The sequence below is a fragment of the Panthera leo genome, chromosome B4 (genome assembly GCF_018350215.1).
Source record: "Panthera leo isolate Ple1 chromosome B4, P.leo_Ple1_pat1.1, whole genome shotgun sequence".
NCBI classification, from domain to species: Eukaryota; Metazoa; Chordata; class Mammalia; order Carnivora; family Felidae; genus Panthera; species Panthera leo.
In genome coordinates this window covers 122,569,938-122,587,091 of record NC_056685.1, presented here as the reverse complement: position 1 = coordinate 122,587,091, position 17,154 = coordinate 122,569,938, and the positions used below count along the sequence as shown (strand labels likewise).

Sequence of the window (17,154 nt, the reverse complement as noted above, 5' to 3'; positions counted from 1 at the left end):
GAAAGCCTGGCACATCATAGAGGCTCAAGGAACCCTAAACAACAACCCTTAAAACCCCCATTTTGAAGACGAAGAAACTGAGGCATGGATTTGTCCAAAGCTACATAGCATGGCTAATCAGTGATGGAACCAGGAGTTAGTCCATTTGTTTTGGATCTCAAATAGGAGATTTTTTTTTTTTTTTTTTTTTTTTTGCAGATGTTTGGTCATTCTGTCACAGCATCGTGGGATAGGAGGGGGTGGATCTCTAGCAACCTCTGTCATTGGCTTATTTTCTCTCCTGGGTAAATATTAGGCAGGCCCTCCAGGCCTTGATGCCCCTGATTTTTTCACATCTCTTCCGAACCTCTGACGTGGCTGTGTCCTCGTTATTTTGTTTTCCCGCTGGCAACGAATGCTTCATCTCAGATTCCTGCTCTGAAAATATGGGAGTGAATGACATCTTCCTGCTCATTTGAAGGAGTCCAGTCTCCAGTACCCACCAGCTCTGTCCTAGCCCGTCTCCTTGTTTTATATTCTTCAGAAGGCTTAGTTCTGCCTAAATTTATTTATTAACGTATTCTCTGTCTGGCTCACAGAAAGGCAGCTTGGCGGGGGAGGCGGGGGGGGGGGCCTCTGTTTCATGCACTGCTTCACCCTCAGTGCGGAGAATACCTTCCCACACACAGTACAGGTGTTCGATGATTATTTGTGGTCACATACTTTTAAACAGGATCTTCCATTTATTGAGGGTTCAACTCTATGGCGAGAACTGTACTCAGTGCGTAATACGGTACCTCGTTCTCATTCTTACTCCTATTCTCACCGCATCTCGGCCAGGTGGCTCTCCCACTCTCCTTTGGGCGCTCCCGGCACTTGCGTGAACAGCTCGAGGGCGTGCGAATGCATTTCTGAAGTCCCAGCACAGAAAGTCTTGCCTTCTGAAGTCCCAGCACAGAAAGATGGTTGGCTTAATGGTGAATAGAAAGGACCCCGCCTCCCACCAATGTAAATCTAAATTAAGATCCTGGCTGTGCTCCTATGGGGAGGGGGGTTGGGGAAGAAAGGATTATTTCTTACAGGTTTTGTCATCAGGGGATCGCGGGGTTGTTCGCACTGCACAGAACCCGCTTCCCGTGCTCTTGCGTCCTGGAGGTGCCAACCCTGTCTCATCGCCAGCGCGGAGGCGGCCCCGCGCCCCACCGAGGGCCGGCAGCCAAGTCCTGCCTCCCCGCATCCGCCACACCCTCCCCTCTGGGCGGTCGGGCCAGGTGACCCGGAGCCCACTACGTCAGGACAACGCCCACCTGGGGCTTCACTGTGGCCGGTACGTGGCAGGGGACATCCTTGCAATCTCTCCTCTCCTCCTAACGCCAGGTTAAAAACCTCAGGAGCAGCACTTGCTGTTTGCGAAACCGCCTGCCACCGACGCCCCGGAGTTAGACGCCTCACTCGCACGGGGAGCCAGCATGTCGGCTGTGGTCCTGGAAAACCGAGGTTTTGGCAGGAAACTCTCTGACGGACAGGTGAGCCGGGGCTGGCCTCAGGGAGGGAGGGACGTCTGGTTCCCCATAGGAAAGAGTCTGAGGAATGTTGTTCTTTCCTACTCTCTTAAGCTCACGGAGAATTTGAAGAATGATGGAAATGTCCAGGAAGGCAACAGATAACACGTGTCCTCAAGGACCGTTCCCTAGGGAAGGACATCTGTCCTGTGTGGCTTTCAGGGAAAGAGCACTGCTTTAGGAGATGGGGATCTGGCTTCCAGAGCTGCCCCCAAGTAGTTGTGTGTCTTTTGACAAGTCACTGGCCCTCTCTGTTGCCTGCTTTCTCTTTCCTACAGTGAAGGGGCTGGTTCTCAATGATCCGGTATGGGAGATGGGATTCTTCTAGATCTGCTCTCCTGTGATGTTTATGTAGCGCTCTCAGCCAGCTTTCAAAATGGCAACGTTGTAAGAAATTGTATTCTTTTTTTCACCTTTGGGAGAAAAGGAGGCATGAAGAAGTCTTGGACTTACTCAGACCCGGGGAAGGAGAAAAATTAAACAGAGAGGGAAATGAACAGGACTTAGCCTTGGACTTGGAATGTGAGAGAACCCTAAACGTGACTTGGGGATAATACTCAGGGTGCATTCTGTTCTTCGGGACCCGTTGCCTTTCTCTTGAGGTGAAAAATGGCAGCATACATTCTTGAATTGACTTATCACACTTGCAGACTCTGGGGTTCAGACGTAAAGCCCAGCCCTGGGAGATAACGTGAGCTTACAGACAGCTGTCATTTACAAGATCAATGAGACCCGTCTAGAGAACAGAAGCTGGAGGGGAGAGGATAGTTGATGTTTTAGCATAACTAGAGAGACCACAGAACTTTGGACTGACTTTTTTTTTTTTTTTTTTTTTTTTTTTTTTTTTTTTTTGAGTCCTGTGAGAAAGACTTCCTTTGGAAAGGTAGCACTTGGGAGACAGTTTGTGTTGAGGAGGGACAGTGTGGTTGTCAGATAGATCACAGAATAGATTCTGGCCCGGTCATCATTCAGTCCTGGTGTTTCTGGCAGTGGGGCCCCTACAACCAAGGGAGGAAGTTAGGGGCTATGATCTGGTTAAGGAGCCATGGGGGCTTAAAGCTTTCTTCATAGAACACTTAGAAGATTGAGAACCACAGATGATCGCTCTTGATGACTGGGGGGTAAAAAGTGAGAGTTTACAGCATGTCTTACCTTTGCATGGAAAGCAGGGTATTTAACTTTGCAAAGCTGCAGGTTTATTCATTTGAAAAATTAGGATAAAAATACCCATGTCCTAGGGTTAGGATGAGAATGAAATGAAATAGTGTCTGTCAAGCTTTTAGCACAGTTCCTGGAACACCGTGTCTAGCCAGAACCGACTGACGTGTTCCACAAACTGGGTATGGAACATTGGCAAGAGACACAGGCACTGAGTCAAGCACAGTGGTTGGTATGGCTACACCATGGAAGGATGCTGGACGTGGAGTCAGCGGACATGGGCTCTTGTCTTTGGTTTACTGAAGCTGTGTATCGGGGAAGTCGTCTAACTGGGGCAAAGAGGCTCAGTTTGGTATTTGTAAAACTGAGGGCGGGGCAGTTGGACCGCAATAGTCTCAAGCATTCCTTCCAGCTCTGAAAGTCTGCAAGAAAGACCTACTTTCTGCCCTCTCGAAGCTCCCGACCCAGATGAACAGCACGTGCTGGACGTAATGCTGACATAAGGCTGGAGAGCATGTGATGTGTCAAGTGCTCTACCCACGCCACAGGCACAACAACCCTGCAAGAGATGTTCGGCTCATTCATTCACCCAGTAGACCTATTGTGCACCTACTCTGTGCCAGGCGCAGTGAATTTCTGCGCTAGTGAAACTTACATTCTAGTGGAGGACAAAAGTAATACGAAACTAACCAAATGAACAAATAATTTCGTGTAGGGGAAAGAGCTGTGAAGGAAAATAGAACAGGGCAGTGGAATACGGGATAAGAGGAACTCAGAAATCATAGCTCTGAATGGTGAAGCCAGTGTTCAAATGTAGATCACACTTCAACACCCTGGGCGCTCGCTGCCACACTTCTTCCTCCTGTAGAAACACGCTGGAATATGGGGTGTAGTGTGTCCATGGCAGGATGTCTGCATCCTTTTTTCCGGTTGTCTTACACTGTGCCTGTGTATACATATAATCACACTTGCAAATACAGGCCTCCTACCATGACACTAAGATTGAAGGTGCCCTTAGAATACCTTGCTAAAGAGTATTATTGTTTGCAATTTTGAAAAATGCTCTTTTCCAAGGAAAACGGAATGCATTTGTTAGATACAACCATAGGGAATATATTTCTGCTGTTAAATGTATTGCCCAGCGATCAAAACTCTTTCCATCCTGGGCGCTAGTAAAGTTCATTTTCCCTGCACTATTTCTTCCTATCTGGTGTCTGAGCTACTTTTCTCCACCTTTGCCCATCCCGGGTCTACATGCGTTTCTAAGCCAACTCATACGCTTTTGGGAAACAAATAAGGCATGGATGATGAGCCAATACAAATATATTCTGGGAGAGACTTGCCCAAGGTCCCATGCTGGATCCACATAGTGATGTTGGAATCAGAATCTACCCAAGGCCACCTTATTTCACAAACTCCCTTGAGCTTCTTTTCATTTAAAGTCCCTCAAGTTTTGCAAAGGGGAGCTATATGTTGTCTCCCTCGGGTCTGTCACTGGGAGGCAGAATACGGATTTCGGAACTGTTGGACTCATGTTCAAATCCAGGCTCTGCCACCATTGGCGGGCTGTCCTTGGACAATCCACTTAAGCTGGCAGAGTCTGTGTCCTCCTTTGCAAAATAACATCACCCACCTCATGGGGCTATTGTGAAGACCAGATGAGCTACTACTTGTAGACTCTTATAACAGTACTAGCTGCTGGCAATGATGATGCTTATTAACCATAAAAATCACCAAGTATGGCTCCTGGCACATAGTGGGGATTCATTCAATGCCACATCCTACTATTAATATTAATAACAATAAAGAGTAGTACCTTTCCATATGGCAAATGTGAATTTGCAGACATATTTGGGAAAAGTCATAATTAAAAAAATTGGGCTGTATATTTATCAGTGGTTTCAAAATCTTCCACGGTGAAGTATCATCTGGGACCTTTTGAAAATGCAGATTCTAAGATCCTACCCCACATACTCAGATGTGATGGGCTAGGGCAGGGCCCAGGAATCTGCATTTGAACAAAGACTCCCCAGGTAATTTTGGAATGGAGAAAAAAGGAACACTCATTGACAATCTGATCTAGAAAGTGAACCGGGGGAAAGAAGAAAGTGAAGGGGGCATGTGTGGATTAGTATGGGCTGTCAGGAATGATGTTGGATAACTGGTCTGCAAGACACAGAGGCCTTAATGTGGACATAATGCACATAGCAGAAGGAATTGTACAGAATAATACTTAGGAGCCTGGTTTTTTGACCTGCTACCCACCACCTGGGTGACTTCAGAGGAGTCACACCTTTCTCTCTCTGGCCCATAGTTTCCCCATCTGCAAAATAAGGGGGTGGAACTAGATCAACTCTAAAGACAGGGCCAGCTCTGCCAGTCGAGTCCCACATGGACATCAGAAGCCAAATGGAATGCATAGGTCAAGGAGGGATTATTCACTTCAGCTGGGGAGGACAGAGGTCTTCCGACAGAAGTGAGACCCAAGAGGGCTTTAGAGGCAGACTTAGATATTTGAAAGGGGAGCGTGGAGACTGGGGCAGAGCATCTGTTCTAATGAGCTGAAAAGGCAAGAAGAAAGATGATTTGCTAGAGAGGCAGTTCCTGAGGGCGGCCTCGGGAGATAAGGTACCAAGGAACTCTTGAATATCAGAAAGAGGTATTTTCTCCTGCTGGCCTTGGGAGCCTTTGGGGAATTCTGAGTAGTAGAAGGACACAAGAAAAATTCTGTTAGAACCAGACTGATACAGATCACTAAGGCTGGATCACAGCGGTGGCAATAGAACAAAAGAAGGACCTGACCCCAAGGGTCACTTCTAGAGGTCAGGTGGGACTTGGACATGTACAGGAGCAGGAAGGTGGTGGTGACAGAGTTTTGAGCCCAGGTGCCTTCAGGTCTGAATTGTCCCAGTTATGGGTGGCACCTGTGGAGGTATATCTGGAATGTGTTATTTTCTTGGAGGCCAACAGAAGAGAACGTTGCCAAGTGAACCAGAAATGGAAATCTTTTGTCATTTCAAAGAAATCAGAAAAGACTAAGGACTCAGTGTTCTCTGGGAGGAAGAAGATGTATATCAGACACTCCTCTGCATGTCTGTGGCGGGGTTTAAAAGAGGGAGAGGCAGGATAGAGTCTTACAAGAAGCCGTGATTCATGGATGAATGCTGGGCTCAAATGGCGTGGGGTCTCACCCTGGCTCCATTGCTGACTGTATATCTCTGAGATTTCATTTTGTCATCAGTAAAAGCAGACACCTGCTGGATAATAAAACCTGCCTCCTAATTGTATCAAAATTAAATGAGATAATCCAAATCAAGTGCCTATTATAATGCCTGGGACATTACAGGCTCTTAATAAATGGTAGATTAACTCTACTGGAATTTTTTAAAAAGACAAAACAAATGTTTTTTAAGAAAGATAATATCATGGTCCATATAGGGATATATAACGGTTCAGTCTTCCAGTTGATTTGAAGCCCTCTCTAATTACATCTGCTGATAATTTAGAGCCTGGGTTATTGACCTGCTACCCAACACCTGTGTGGCTTTAGAGGCATTACACCTTTCTCTCTCTGGCCCACAGTTTCCTCATCTGCAAAATAAGGGGGTGGTTGCCCCACCTCTGTGAGGCTCTGGGAAAATCTGAAATTTCTGAATGGAAAGAATTGCATCCTAAAGGTCATCAATATTCATGCAAGGGTTATTATGCCATCACTGGTAGAGTCTGCCCAACACAGCCTTCTCATTGAGATGATGTAACATCCATCCCACCAATTTCATTAACTTGCTTATAAGAGAGTAATTGTTCTGCATGGTTTTCCCTCCATAGTTTGGGGTATGTGCTATTTATTTGTCGGTACACATGGAGCTTTGTATATTATTATTGCAAAACTTTATAATTTTTAAAGGTTTCAGCTAACCCTGAGACGCCAACCCTAATCCCACATTAGTTTGCTGACATGTGCATGTAGAAAGTGCTAGATCCTTGAGAAGCTTTGCTATATAGTTTAGGACATCCCTCTTCTGGTAGGTTATTTGTGTTTCTTTTATGCATTTTGTCTTTTTCAGTAATTGGATATCATAGATCCCAACATACAGGACAATGCTTTCCTGAGCATAATGCTTCTCTGGGATCTTTGCCAAGGCTAAAGAGTCATTCTTGTGTATTTACAATATTTCCATCATTAAAAAAATTTTATTGTTATTTATTTTATTTTAGAGAGAGTGTGTGTGAGAACAGAGGAGAGGGGCAGAGGGAGAGGGAGAGGGAGAGAAAGAGAGAGAGAGAGAGAGAGAGAGAGAGAGAGAGAGAGAGAATCCCAAGCAGGCTCTGTGTTCAGCACGGAGCCTGACATGGGGCTTAATCCCATGACCCTGGGATCATGACCTGAGTTGAAATCAAGAGTTGGACGCTCAACCAACTGATCCACCCAGGTGCCCCGTATTTCCATCATTTTTATATGTAAACTGTTTTATCTTTTTTTTTTTCATCATGTGAATATTGCTTTGACAGGGTTTATTATTAGCATGGTTTTCCAGATAAGGAAACTAAAAAGGCCAAGCTATTGCCCAAAGTGTTTCAGCTGATAACTGGAAGACAGAGGGCTCCAACCGAGGTCTTTGGTCTCAACCACCCATTTTTAGAACTTTCCACACCGTATTTTTCAGTGTTTTTCTGGACACTTTTTGAATTGTATTATACTACCTCTAAGGCTCTTTGTGTTATGTGTCTATTAAGCCAAATATTGAGCTCCTGAAGGATGGGAATTGTTTTATTCATTTTTGTATCTCAGAGCCCTAGTAGTGCCTGGCACTTGGTAGATGCTCATTAAAAGGTACTGGGTCTATAGGGTGACTGGTGATATCAGTGAATAATGAGAGTTTTCTAAAAGTGAATCCTGACCTAGGAGCATCATTGTAAATATCACTCCCCTTGACTTACATATTTTCTACCAGAAATCATATACTTACTGTGTAGAATATATGTAACTCATTGCATTCCAAGCCTTAACTAGAAGAGAGGGTTTATGCCGGCCTCTTGCTTGCAGATTTCATAGGAAAACATTTTAACCAGGAGCACTTCATCTTGTAGGAAACAAGCTATATTGAAGACAATTCCAATCAAGATGGTGCCATATCACTGATCTTCTCGCTCAAGGAAGAAGTTGGTGCCCTGGCCAAGGTCTTGCGCTTGTTTGAGGTAAGTATTCATTTCCGCCTTGGATAATGCAGAGCAGGCTTCTGTGTTATTTCCTAGTTGGATGCAGCGAAAAGAACATGGGATCTGGAATTGGAAGACTTGCTTTTCAGCTCAGGCGCTCACGTTAACCAACTATGAGACCTTAGTGAAGTCTTTCATTCTCCCTGGGCTTCAGTTTCTCCGTTCATAGTCAGAATCGTTCAGAATCACTGGTTGCACACACGGGAAGCTGGCCCTGATTTCAGACTTCTTTTACCGAGCTTTCCTTGAATGAATTACTATCTTCTCAGTGTTCCCAAAGCACTTTACTTTTAACCGCAGCACGTATTTGCCTGGTTATGCATGCACATTTTCTGTCCGGGCCTGTTTCTTCAGGCAGGGAACCTTGGGTCAGCCATCTTATATCCTCTACAGACCAGTGTTATATATATTAAATGTTCAATTAAGAGTGAAATTAAATTTAAATACAAGAAAAGTCAATTAGGCCTAATTTTTTTCTTAAAATTTTTTTTTGCCCTGGATTTTAAGAAGGAATGTTTTTGAACCAATTAAACTTTTACCCCAGGTAAATTTTATTCTTTAATAAAATTATATCTGGTGACTGGATACATAAGTAAATGGGGTACAGACACATGTCCATGCAGAAGATTTCAAATAATCTAAATAGATATTCTGTACTTACAGAAGAAGAGTATATGCACTCTTTAAATGTGAGTGGCACAGTGTGACTTCCTTCCAAACCAGATGGGATGGAAAGGGCATGGGAAGCCCAACAAACAGTAGCTCAGCCAGGTAATCAAGGTCAATACCAGCAATGATGAGTCATGTAGATCGTAGGAACCTTTGATACGACATGATGAAAATGACACTTTACCTCTGTGGTCTTCCTCCCCTAAAACCATAACCCAGTCTAGCTATGAGAAAAACATCACACAACTCAGTTAAAGGACATCATACAAAATACCTGACCCATACTTCTCAAAACTGTCAAGGTCATCAAAAATAAGAAGTGTCTGAGGAATTGTCACAATCAAGGGGAGCCTAGAGGAATGTAACATCTAAATGTAATGTGGTGTCTGGAATGAGATCCTACTGCAGAAAAAAGGACATTAGATACAAACTAAAAAAATTCAAATACATTATGGTCTTTAGTTTATGAAAAGGCATAAGTGTTGGGCGCCCGGGTGGCTCAGTTGGTTGAACGACCAACTTGGGCTCAGGTCGTGATCTCATGGTTTGTGAGTTCAAGCCCTGCATCGGGCTCTGTGCTGACAGCTCGGAGCCTGGAGGCTGCTTCGGATTCTGTGTCTCCCTCTCTCTCTCTGCCCCTCCCCCGTTCATGCTCTGTCTCTCTCTCTCAGAAATAAATAAATGTAAAAAAAAAAATTTTTTTTAAAGAAAATGCATAAGTGTTAATGCATTAACTCTGACACATTCCACACTAACACGAGATGCTAATAATAGGGGGGTCTGGGTACAGAGTGTGTGGAAATTTTTCATACTATCCTTTCAATTTTTCTATAAATCTAAAATCTACCTAAAAAGTAGGGTCTATTTTTAAAAATACTGAACTTGGCTATCCAAAGGAGGCAGGGGTGGGTTGGGGAGGGGAAGATCTGCCTGAGTGAGAGCAAGAAATGAGAAAGAACAGAGAAGAGAGACTGAGTACTTTCTGAATGACAAACTGTTCACGAGAAAGAATGTATCTGTAAAATGCTCCTATGCAACATTTTAGCCTTTGTATTATATAGTTAATCAGCATTTTCCCCTTGAGAGGTCAGGCCTTAATCAGTTAATAAATTAAATAATAGCAAATTAACAGGATGTTTTCAACCTAATTAATAAACCACAAGTAACTAAATTACCAGGACTAGATAAAATACACCCAAAGGGTCTGTGTGTGTGTGTGTGTGTGTGTGTGTGTGTACTCTGGGTGAACTTTTTAAAGCATTATCCCAAATCTCAACTTCCATGGTCAGTAAGTGGTATTATTCTACACATTCACAGAGGAGGAAACAGAGGTCTCTCTATCAGTGATTGGTGAAGGGTTTTTGTTGCTGTTATTGTTAGTGTGTGTTGATTTTTTTCCCCAAATATATTTCAGAAGCTGCTCTAGACATTGTATAGGCCAGCATGCCTTCTACCCTTCTTTTTTTTTTTTTTTTTAAATTTTTTTTTTTAACATTTTATTTATTTTTGAGACAGGGAGAGACGGAGCATGAACAGGGGAGGGTCAGAGAGAGAGGGAGACACAGAATCTGAAACAGGCTCCAGGCTCTGAGCTGTCAGCACAGAGCCCGACGCGGGGCTCGAACTCACGGACCGTGAGATCATGACCTGAGCCAAAGTCGGCCGCTTAACCGACTGAGCCACCCAGGCGCCCTGCCTTCTACCCTTCTTAACAGCCTGGCAAAACGCACAGTTAAGTTACGATCATTCAAAGTGTTGAGGGAAGATAGAAAGTCAAATTCTAGTGTCCGTGGAACCACAGTATGTGACAAACCAGACACGGAGCAGGCGGGATTTGGGTCCCATTCAATTTGGTGGAGGAGGTATTACTCCATTTTATGCATGGAGGAGGTGAGGTTCTGAGAGGCTAATTTGTTCAAGATCACGCAGCTAATGTGTAGTGATGATGGGAGACGGGATCCCGGTTTTCAAAGTCGTGAGCTTTCCCTAGAGCCCCACACCTCTGCCAAATACAGCTGTCCCTGCCATCTGAATACCTCTGGAGGGTTTTTTTAATGCAGATATCCTGGCGCCATCTATGGGGACAGGGATGCTTTCCTATTCTTTGGGGAAAGGGATCTGTCACCAAGTATTCTTTTTTTTTTTTTTTTTTAATGTTTCTTATTTATTTTTGAGAGACAGTGAGAAAGCTCAAGCCGGGGAGGGGCAGAAAGAGGGGCCGGGGACAGAAGATCTGAAGCAGGCTCTGTGCTCATAGCAGAGAGCCCGATGTGGGGCTGGAACTCATGAACCTCGAGATCATGACCTGAGAGGAAGTTGGACGCTTAACTGACTGAGTCACCCAGGCGCCCCACCAAGTATTCTTTCTTTCTTTCAAATTGAACCATGTATCAAAGTGCAAAAAAAAAAAAAAAAAAAAAAAATTAAATAAATAAATAAATAACTATCCATATTGCCCTCATCTGTGTCAACCACTGTTAAAATTTTGCCAAGTTCATTTTCATTTTTTCATGTTTGATTATGGCTTCAAAAATTACAAATTAACATACTGTTTCTTAAAAAAAGAAATACAATGTTAAAGATACTGCTGTAGTCCTTTCTGATTTCTCCTCAATCCCGTCACGCTGCAAACTTCCTGGCCAAGGCAGCATGAAAATGAGTTTAGTATACTTCTTCCCATATTTCAGTCCTTTAAAAAATGATATTGATACTAACAAGTACTGTCCTGTGCACACGGTTTTGCAGCCTCTTTGGGTCAGGTGAGTAGAGCCGTCAAAGGCATGGACTCTGGAGAGACAGAGCTGTGACTTTGGGAAAGTCGCTTGACATGTCTGTGCTTTGGTTCCTCATAATAATGATAGTATCTGCTTGAAATAGTAGATCTGAGTATCAAACAACTTAATGCATGTAAAACCCTCAGAGTAGATACACATTAAGTGTCCAAGAAGAATTGCTACATATATTTTTTCTGAATGCAGTGTTTTCGAGATTTATACAAATTAAGTTAAAAACTTCTGAAGAGTTGTTCTTAAAATGCATGGACCATATTTTATTTATCCAGACCCCGATTTTTTACATCTATGGTGTTTCCTATTTTCTGAAGTCACAGACAATTCTGCAGTACTTTGTTCTCTTTTTTTTGTATGCAATGTGCAAATATTTCTCGAGGGTAGATAGCAAGAATTTTGATTGCTGGTCCTAGGTCATGGACATTTTTAGTTTTAAAAGAAACTACTAAGTCGTTCTCCAAATGTTCTTTAACAATTTATGCTCCCATTAGTTCACTGTGGGAATACTTATACTTCTAAAGTTATTCACGTATTATTGCTTTTTAATCATGGACAATATAATGGGTGGGATGTGGTGATTTATTTTTTAATTGTTTTTTTTAATATTTATTTATTTTTGAGAGAGAGAGAGACACAGAGTGTGAGTGGGGGAGGGGAGGAAAGAGAGGGAGACAGAATCTGAAGCAGGCTCTAGGCTCTGAGCTGTCAGCACAGAGCCTGACGTGGGGCTCCAACTCACGAACGAGCCGTGAGATCACGACCTGAGCCAAAGTTGGGACGCTTAACTGACTGAGCCACCCAGGCACCCCGGGATGCGGTAATTTATTGTTTTAATTTTCGTTTCTCTGATTATGAATGAAATGATGGGGTGTCTTCATATTACATGACATTGGATTTTATTCTTTTGTAAATTGTGACATGTCCATTCAGGTTTTAATCTTTTTCTGCTACAAATTTATCTTTTTCTTACCAATTTCTTGACATTGTATACAATCTGAATACCATTGTTTGTGACAAATATTTTCTCCCTGTCTCTTTATGTTACTTGGGTTTATCATATTATTTGTCATACTGAACTTTCAAGTTCTACTGTGATTAATATTTTCAGTCATTTCCTTTATGAGTTTTGGATTTGTTTGTTTGTCTGTTTGTTCTTGAGTTTTCCTTAAATTCCACTGGTGACTCTGATGCCCAATCAGGAATGAGAACCACTGCTCTAAGCTGTTGCCGGGGAAGGAGTTCCTGCTGTCACCAGGGACTGTACCCTCTACTTTCCATGAAATAAATCATATTTAGCACTCAGAATATTTTAATATTTTCCATAAATTAAATAACTTAGTGGAGGTGAGTGATACCATACTCATTATAGAGACAAGGAAACTAAAGTTCAGGGGGCTCAATAGCTCGTCTCAGGTGAACACATAATGTGGTAGAACCTCAGAAATTGACTAGGATTCTAAAATGCCAGGCTTATCATTTTTATCAGAGTACAATCAGTTGTTTATGAGAAAGCAGAACAACTTAGCCTTTATCTTGCATGTGTTCTTTTCAAGACAACGGTCTTTGAGCTGGGAACGCTGGAATAAAGTATTGAAAACCAAGAGAAACATGGCTGGGCTTTAGTATTTCAGGATCTGGGTCCATGGTGAAGTCACTTTATCCTATCATCCATCTACACTTACAAATAGGTGGATTAGGGAACTTTCCGGGGCCAAGACTTTATGAGGATTCAAGGGATCACTCATTTGCCTTTAGATGAGATCCTATCTTTGGTTCTAAATAGCATACTAGCTACATGTTGTGATATAAGGCGTATAAGGAGCAGCAGTTTTGCCCTGTGCAATTTAGATCCCAGATATCACTGACTTTGGCAGATAATTTAACATATGTGCCTGTGTTTATTCATCTATAAAGTGGGGCTAATGATCTACCTCCAGGGGGCTATGAGATTTTACATGGTACATAAAATGTGTGATACAAGTTGAGCCTGCAGAAGATGCTTTTCCTTTATCCCTTCCACATGTGATCTATGAACCCTATTAGAAATCTTGGAAAAGATATAATGATGGGGAGGCTGTTAGAAGACTAGAGGGAGTCAGAAGCCTTGATGTTTAATTTTTCTTTCCAAAACAAAGTGAAAAACCTAGAACGAATGACTTAATATAGCCTGTGAGCATTCACAGGCAAATGGCAATGAGTTGGGGCAGGGCCATTAAAGAAAGGCAGAGTAGCTTGGTAGAGCAGAGAGATTGTGGTGGCCAGAGAGTGTTTGTGTATTTATATCTCTCATCATATCTTTGTGAATGAGGCGTACGAGCAAGCATTAGGTGAAAATACAGACAAACCCCCTAAAGTGTGTCATTGACACTGAACCTCTGGACCATGTATAATGAAACCAAAGGTAATAAAAAGAAAAGCCAAGGAAGGAATCTAAACTACACCTTATGCAGCGTTTCCTAAACAATAGTCTATCACATTCTACACATTAGTAGGTGTTTTATTAGAAAAGAGTTCTGAGAGGGGCTATGTCTGGAAAATTCTACATTTAGATTTTGGAAATCCATTGAACACGTAAACATATTAAAGGCTCTGAGAAGCCCTGCAGAGAGGAAATTTATCCAATGTTATGTTGCTTGGTATTTCCCAAATGTATTTGGCCAGGAGGTATTGTTCAAGAAAGGCCTATTAACATTTTTGCAGGCATGAGCGTTCCACTAAGCTTATGCTGTTTCAGAGTTATGAGCTCCAGACCATCAGTTGTAACCTAAGTTTGGGGCCCTGAGGAGTAGAACAGGACTGGGTCAAGTGTACTGTTGGGAACCAAACTGAGTTCAACACCCTGTTGCACCACCTGTGAGCTGGATGGCCTTGAAAAAGTTATTTATCCCTTGGTAGCTTTGTTTCCTTATTTTTATTTATCTATTTTTAAACACAAGCTGTTTGTTTTAAGTTTCTTTATTTATTTTGAGAGAGAGAGGGAAGGACAGAGAGAGAGAGAGAGGGAGAGAGGATCCCAATCAGGCTCCATGCTGACAGTGCACAGCCTGACGTAGGGCTTCATCTGACCAACTGAGAGATCATGACCTGAGCCGAAATCAAGAGTTGCACATGTAACCGACTGAGCCACCTAGGTGCCCCTTCTGTATATCCTGTTTCCTTATTTTTCAAATAAAGGAAATACTAAGCCTGTATTAGAGGGTTGCTGTGAGACAGGGATTAACACATGTAAAATATTTGTCACAGTGTCAGACACAGGGTAAGAGCTCTATTACCTGTCATTCTATGCACCACATTTTTAGAGTGCCTAGAACTTCAGGAACTCTTAAATTCTTAGCAATATGAAAAGGAGTTAAAGGATTAGAATTGTTTGCCTTGAAGAGGGAAGATGGGGCAATGAAATCTCTTTTTTTCTTCCCAAATATTCGAAGGACCATTATGGAAGAAAAACCCTGCTTACTTTCCATTACTTCAGACGTAAAAGGGCAAGGTGTCGCAATTACAAGAAGCATATTTTAAATCAAGTAAAGGCAATATCTCTGTGGTAGAAGAGTGCTAGAAGGCACTAATTTCGAGCATTACTACTATGAAAACAGGCAGCAAAAGGCAGGGCAGAATCAAAGCAGACATTATGGTGCAAACAAACCTACTTTCCCTTAATAGAGACAAAGGATACAAATCTCTCCAGCTCCCCCAAGACTGGCAGTAGAAGGAGAACATTCCGTATGGGAGAATCACCTGTACCCTGTGAATCCTTCACTGCAGTTCCGTCCATGTTTAATGAGCGGGACCATCCTTTGACGCCTTGTAGCAGAGATACATCGGGGACTTTTAACTAAACCTTAATACGTGCTCAGAGTAATAAATGAAAGACTAACAGTCATGGGAGCCTAGCCCATCTTACCCGCCCCCACCCTGGCCTGACTCCATATGGTGAAAACTTTCTTAACCCCCGAGCTACCAGGAGCACACACGGACATCCCAGCCCCTCAAACAAGAAATGAGATCTGCAGAGTGAGCGCAGATTTGTCCCTGCATCGCCAGGCTTCATTCCTTGCCCAAGAGCCTGTTCTTTTCCTCAGGTGCTTAGCACCAAAGTCACCATTCCATTAAGATGTTACCGGGCAGTGGACGTGCGTCCTTGTAAACCTCAGCCAGGGACTACATCAGAATGTAACACAATCAGTTTGGTATTTATCATAAAGATACAGAAGAACTGTGTTTACGTATGTTGTCTGGGTGGTGAGACAGGGAAGCAGATGTTTTAGTAATTGGGGTCCAGCATCCCCTGTCCCCAGTTGTTCTAACTTTCAATTCTTTATGCATTTATTTAAGCATTTTCTGTAGCTCTCTATATTTTTAGCCTCTGCTGGCTCATGTCTGTGCCTTCTTAGAAAAATAGTCTCCTGAGAGTCTTTGCTGCAAGTGGCTTAGTAATGGGCTATAAAATTAGATGCCAGCTCCCTGGGGAAGTTGCAAAGAGGTCTCCCTCCACCAGTCAGCATTCCACTAATCACCTTACCTGAGATCCTCTAGGGAAAAGAACAAGCAAATGCATGGGTATACAGAGTGCTGAAGTTCATGGGTATGCTCAATTAGCATCATTTAGTTGATGGAGACACAGAGGTTCTGACTAAGCAAGCTGCCCAAGGCTAGACACTTAGAGCCAAAAGTGCCTCAGAGTTCACCCTCTGTATTCACAGTAGCCTGGACTTTTGGAAACAAATGGAAAGGGCCAGTCAGTGTTTGTCACGTTCCCGTCCTATGCTCTGCCTCTGCCCAGCTGACCCATGTCTTTTCCCCATCGGATATTCAGTGAGCTCATCCCCCCTCATTTACGTGTTCAAATAATATTTTTTGAGTATCTACCATTGTCAGACCCTATATGGGTGCTGGAGAGCCTGGGGTGAATCAGATAGTCATTCTCTGACTCTACAGTAATTAGAGAAGCTCAGGGCTCTGTGAAACAGAGTCAGCCAGGGAAGGCTTCTTGCAGATGGAATGCTCAAGCTTCAGCTTGAAAGCGGTGACCGGGGGAGAGGAAAGGGGAAGTTCATTCTAGAACAAAGAAACAAATGGCTTGACGTGAGTGAACAAACAAGTGGTCAGGTCACAGAATCCTGAAATCCTTTCTATCTCGCCACCTCAGCGTTCCTGGGGACAGAGGCTGGGTTGCAGAGGGGACATCTAAGCAGATATTCAATGTTTACTACTCTAAAGTTTGGACTTTAAGGTCGCGCCTGTGACCCCTGGGGCCTGGTGAGCGGGGCAGGATCTAGAATGACCCACAAGGGTTGCCTTAACCCCTCTGGGCTTAGGTCCGGAGCAGTCGTGAGCAGTACAGCGTTTCCTGGAACACTGCTTCTTTCATCAAAATAAGAAGAGCTTTGAGTTTCACCAGAAGAAAAAAAGTTCTTACAGCCAGGATGACTTTCAGAATTTTCTTTAAAACCCCTAGTACAGATAATGATGTAAAGAACACCCATGGGGGCGCCTGGGTGGCTCAGTTGGTTAAGCGTCTGACTTCGGCTCGGGTCATGATCTCACAGTTTGTGAGTTCGAGCCCCGCATCGGGCTCTGTGCTGACAGCTCAGAGCCTGGAGCCTGCTTGGATTCTGTGTCTCCCTCTCTCTCTGACCCTCCCCCCGTTCATGCTCTGTCTCTGTCTCAAAAATAAATAAAAATTAAAAAAAAAAAAAAAAAAGAACACCCATGTAACTCCTTGCTTAAGAAATGAAACCTTGCAAAGGGATCACTTCTATAGTTCGTTACTAGAGAAG

General features: G+C 43.2%; 1 protein-coding gene across 1 annotated transcript in view; it reads left to right on the top strand.

Annotated features, from left to right (window-relative positions):
* Window positions 1-1,448: 1,448 nt before the first annotated feature.
* PAH (phenylalanine hydroxylase) overlaps window positions 1,449-17,154 on the top strand; it is a 70,964-nt gene continuing 55,258 nt past the window's right edge. The window contains exons 1-2 of the mRNA XM_042947553.1: window positions 1,449-1,505; window positions 7,791-7,898. Coding sequence (XP_042803487.1) covers window positions 1,449-1,505; window positions 7,791-7,898 — 165 coding nt within the window. The remainder of the gene's footprint in view (window positions 1,506-7,790; window positions 7,899-17,154) is intronic.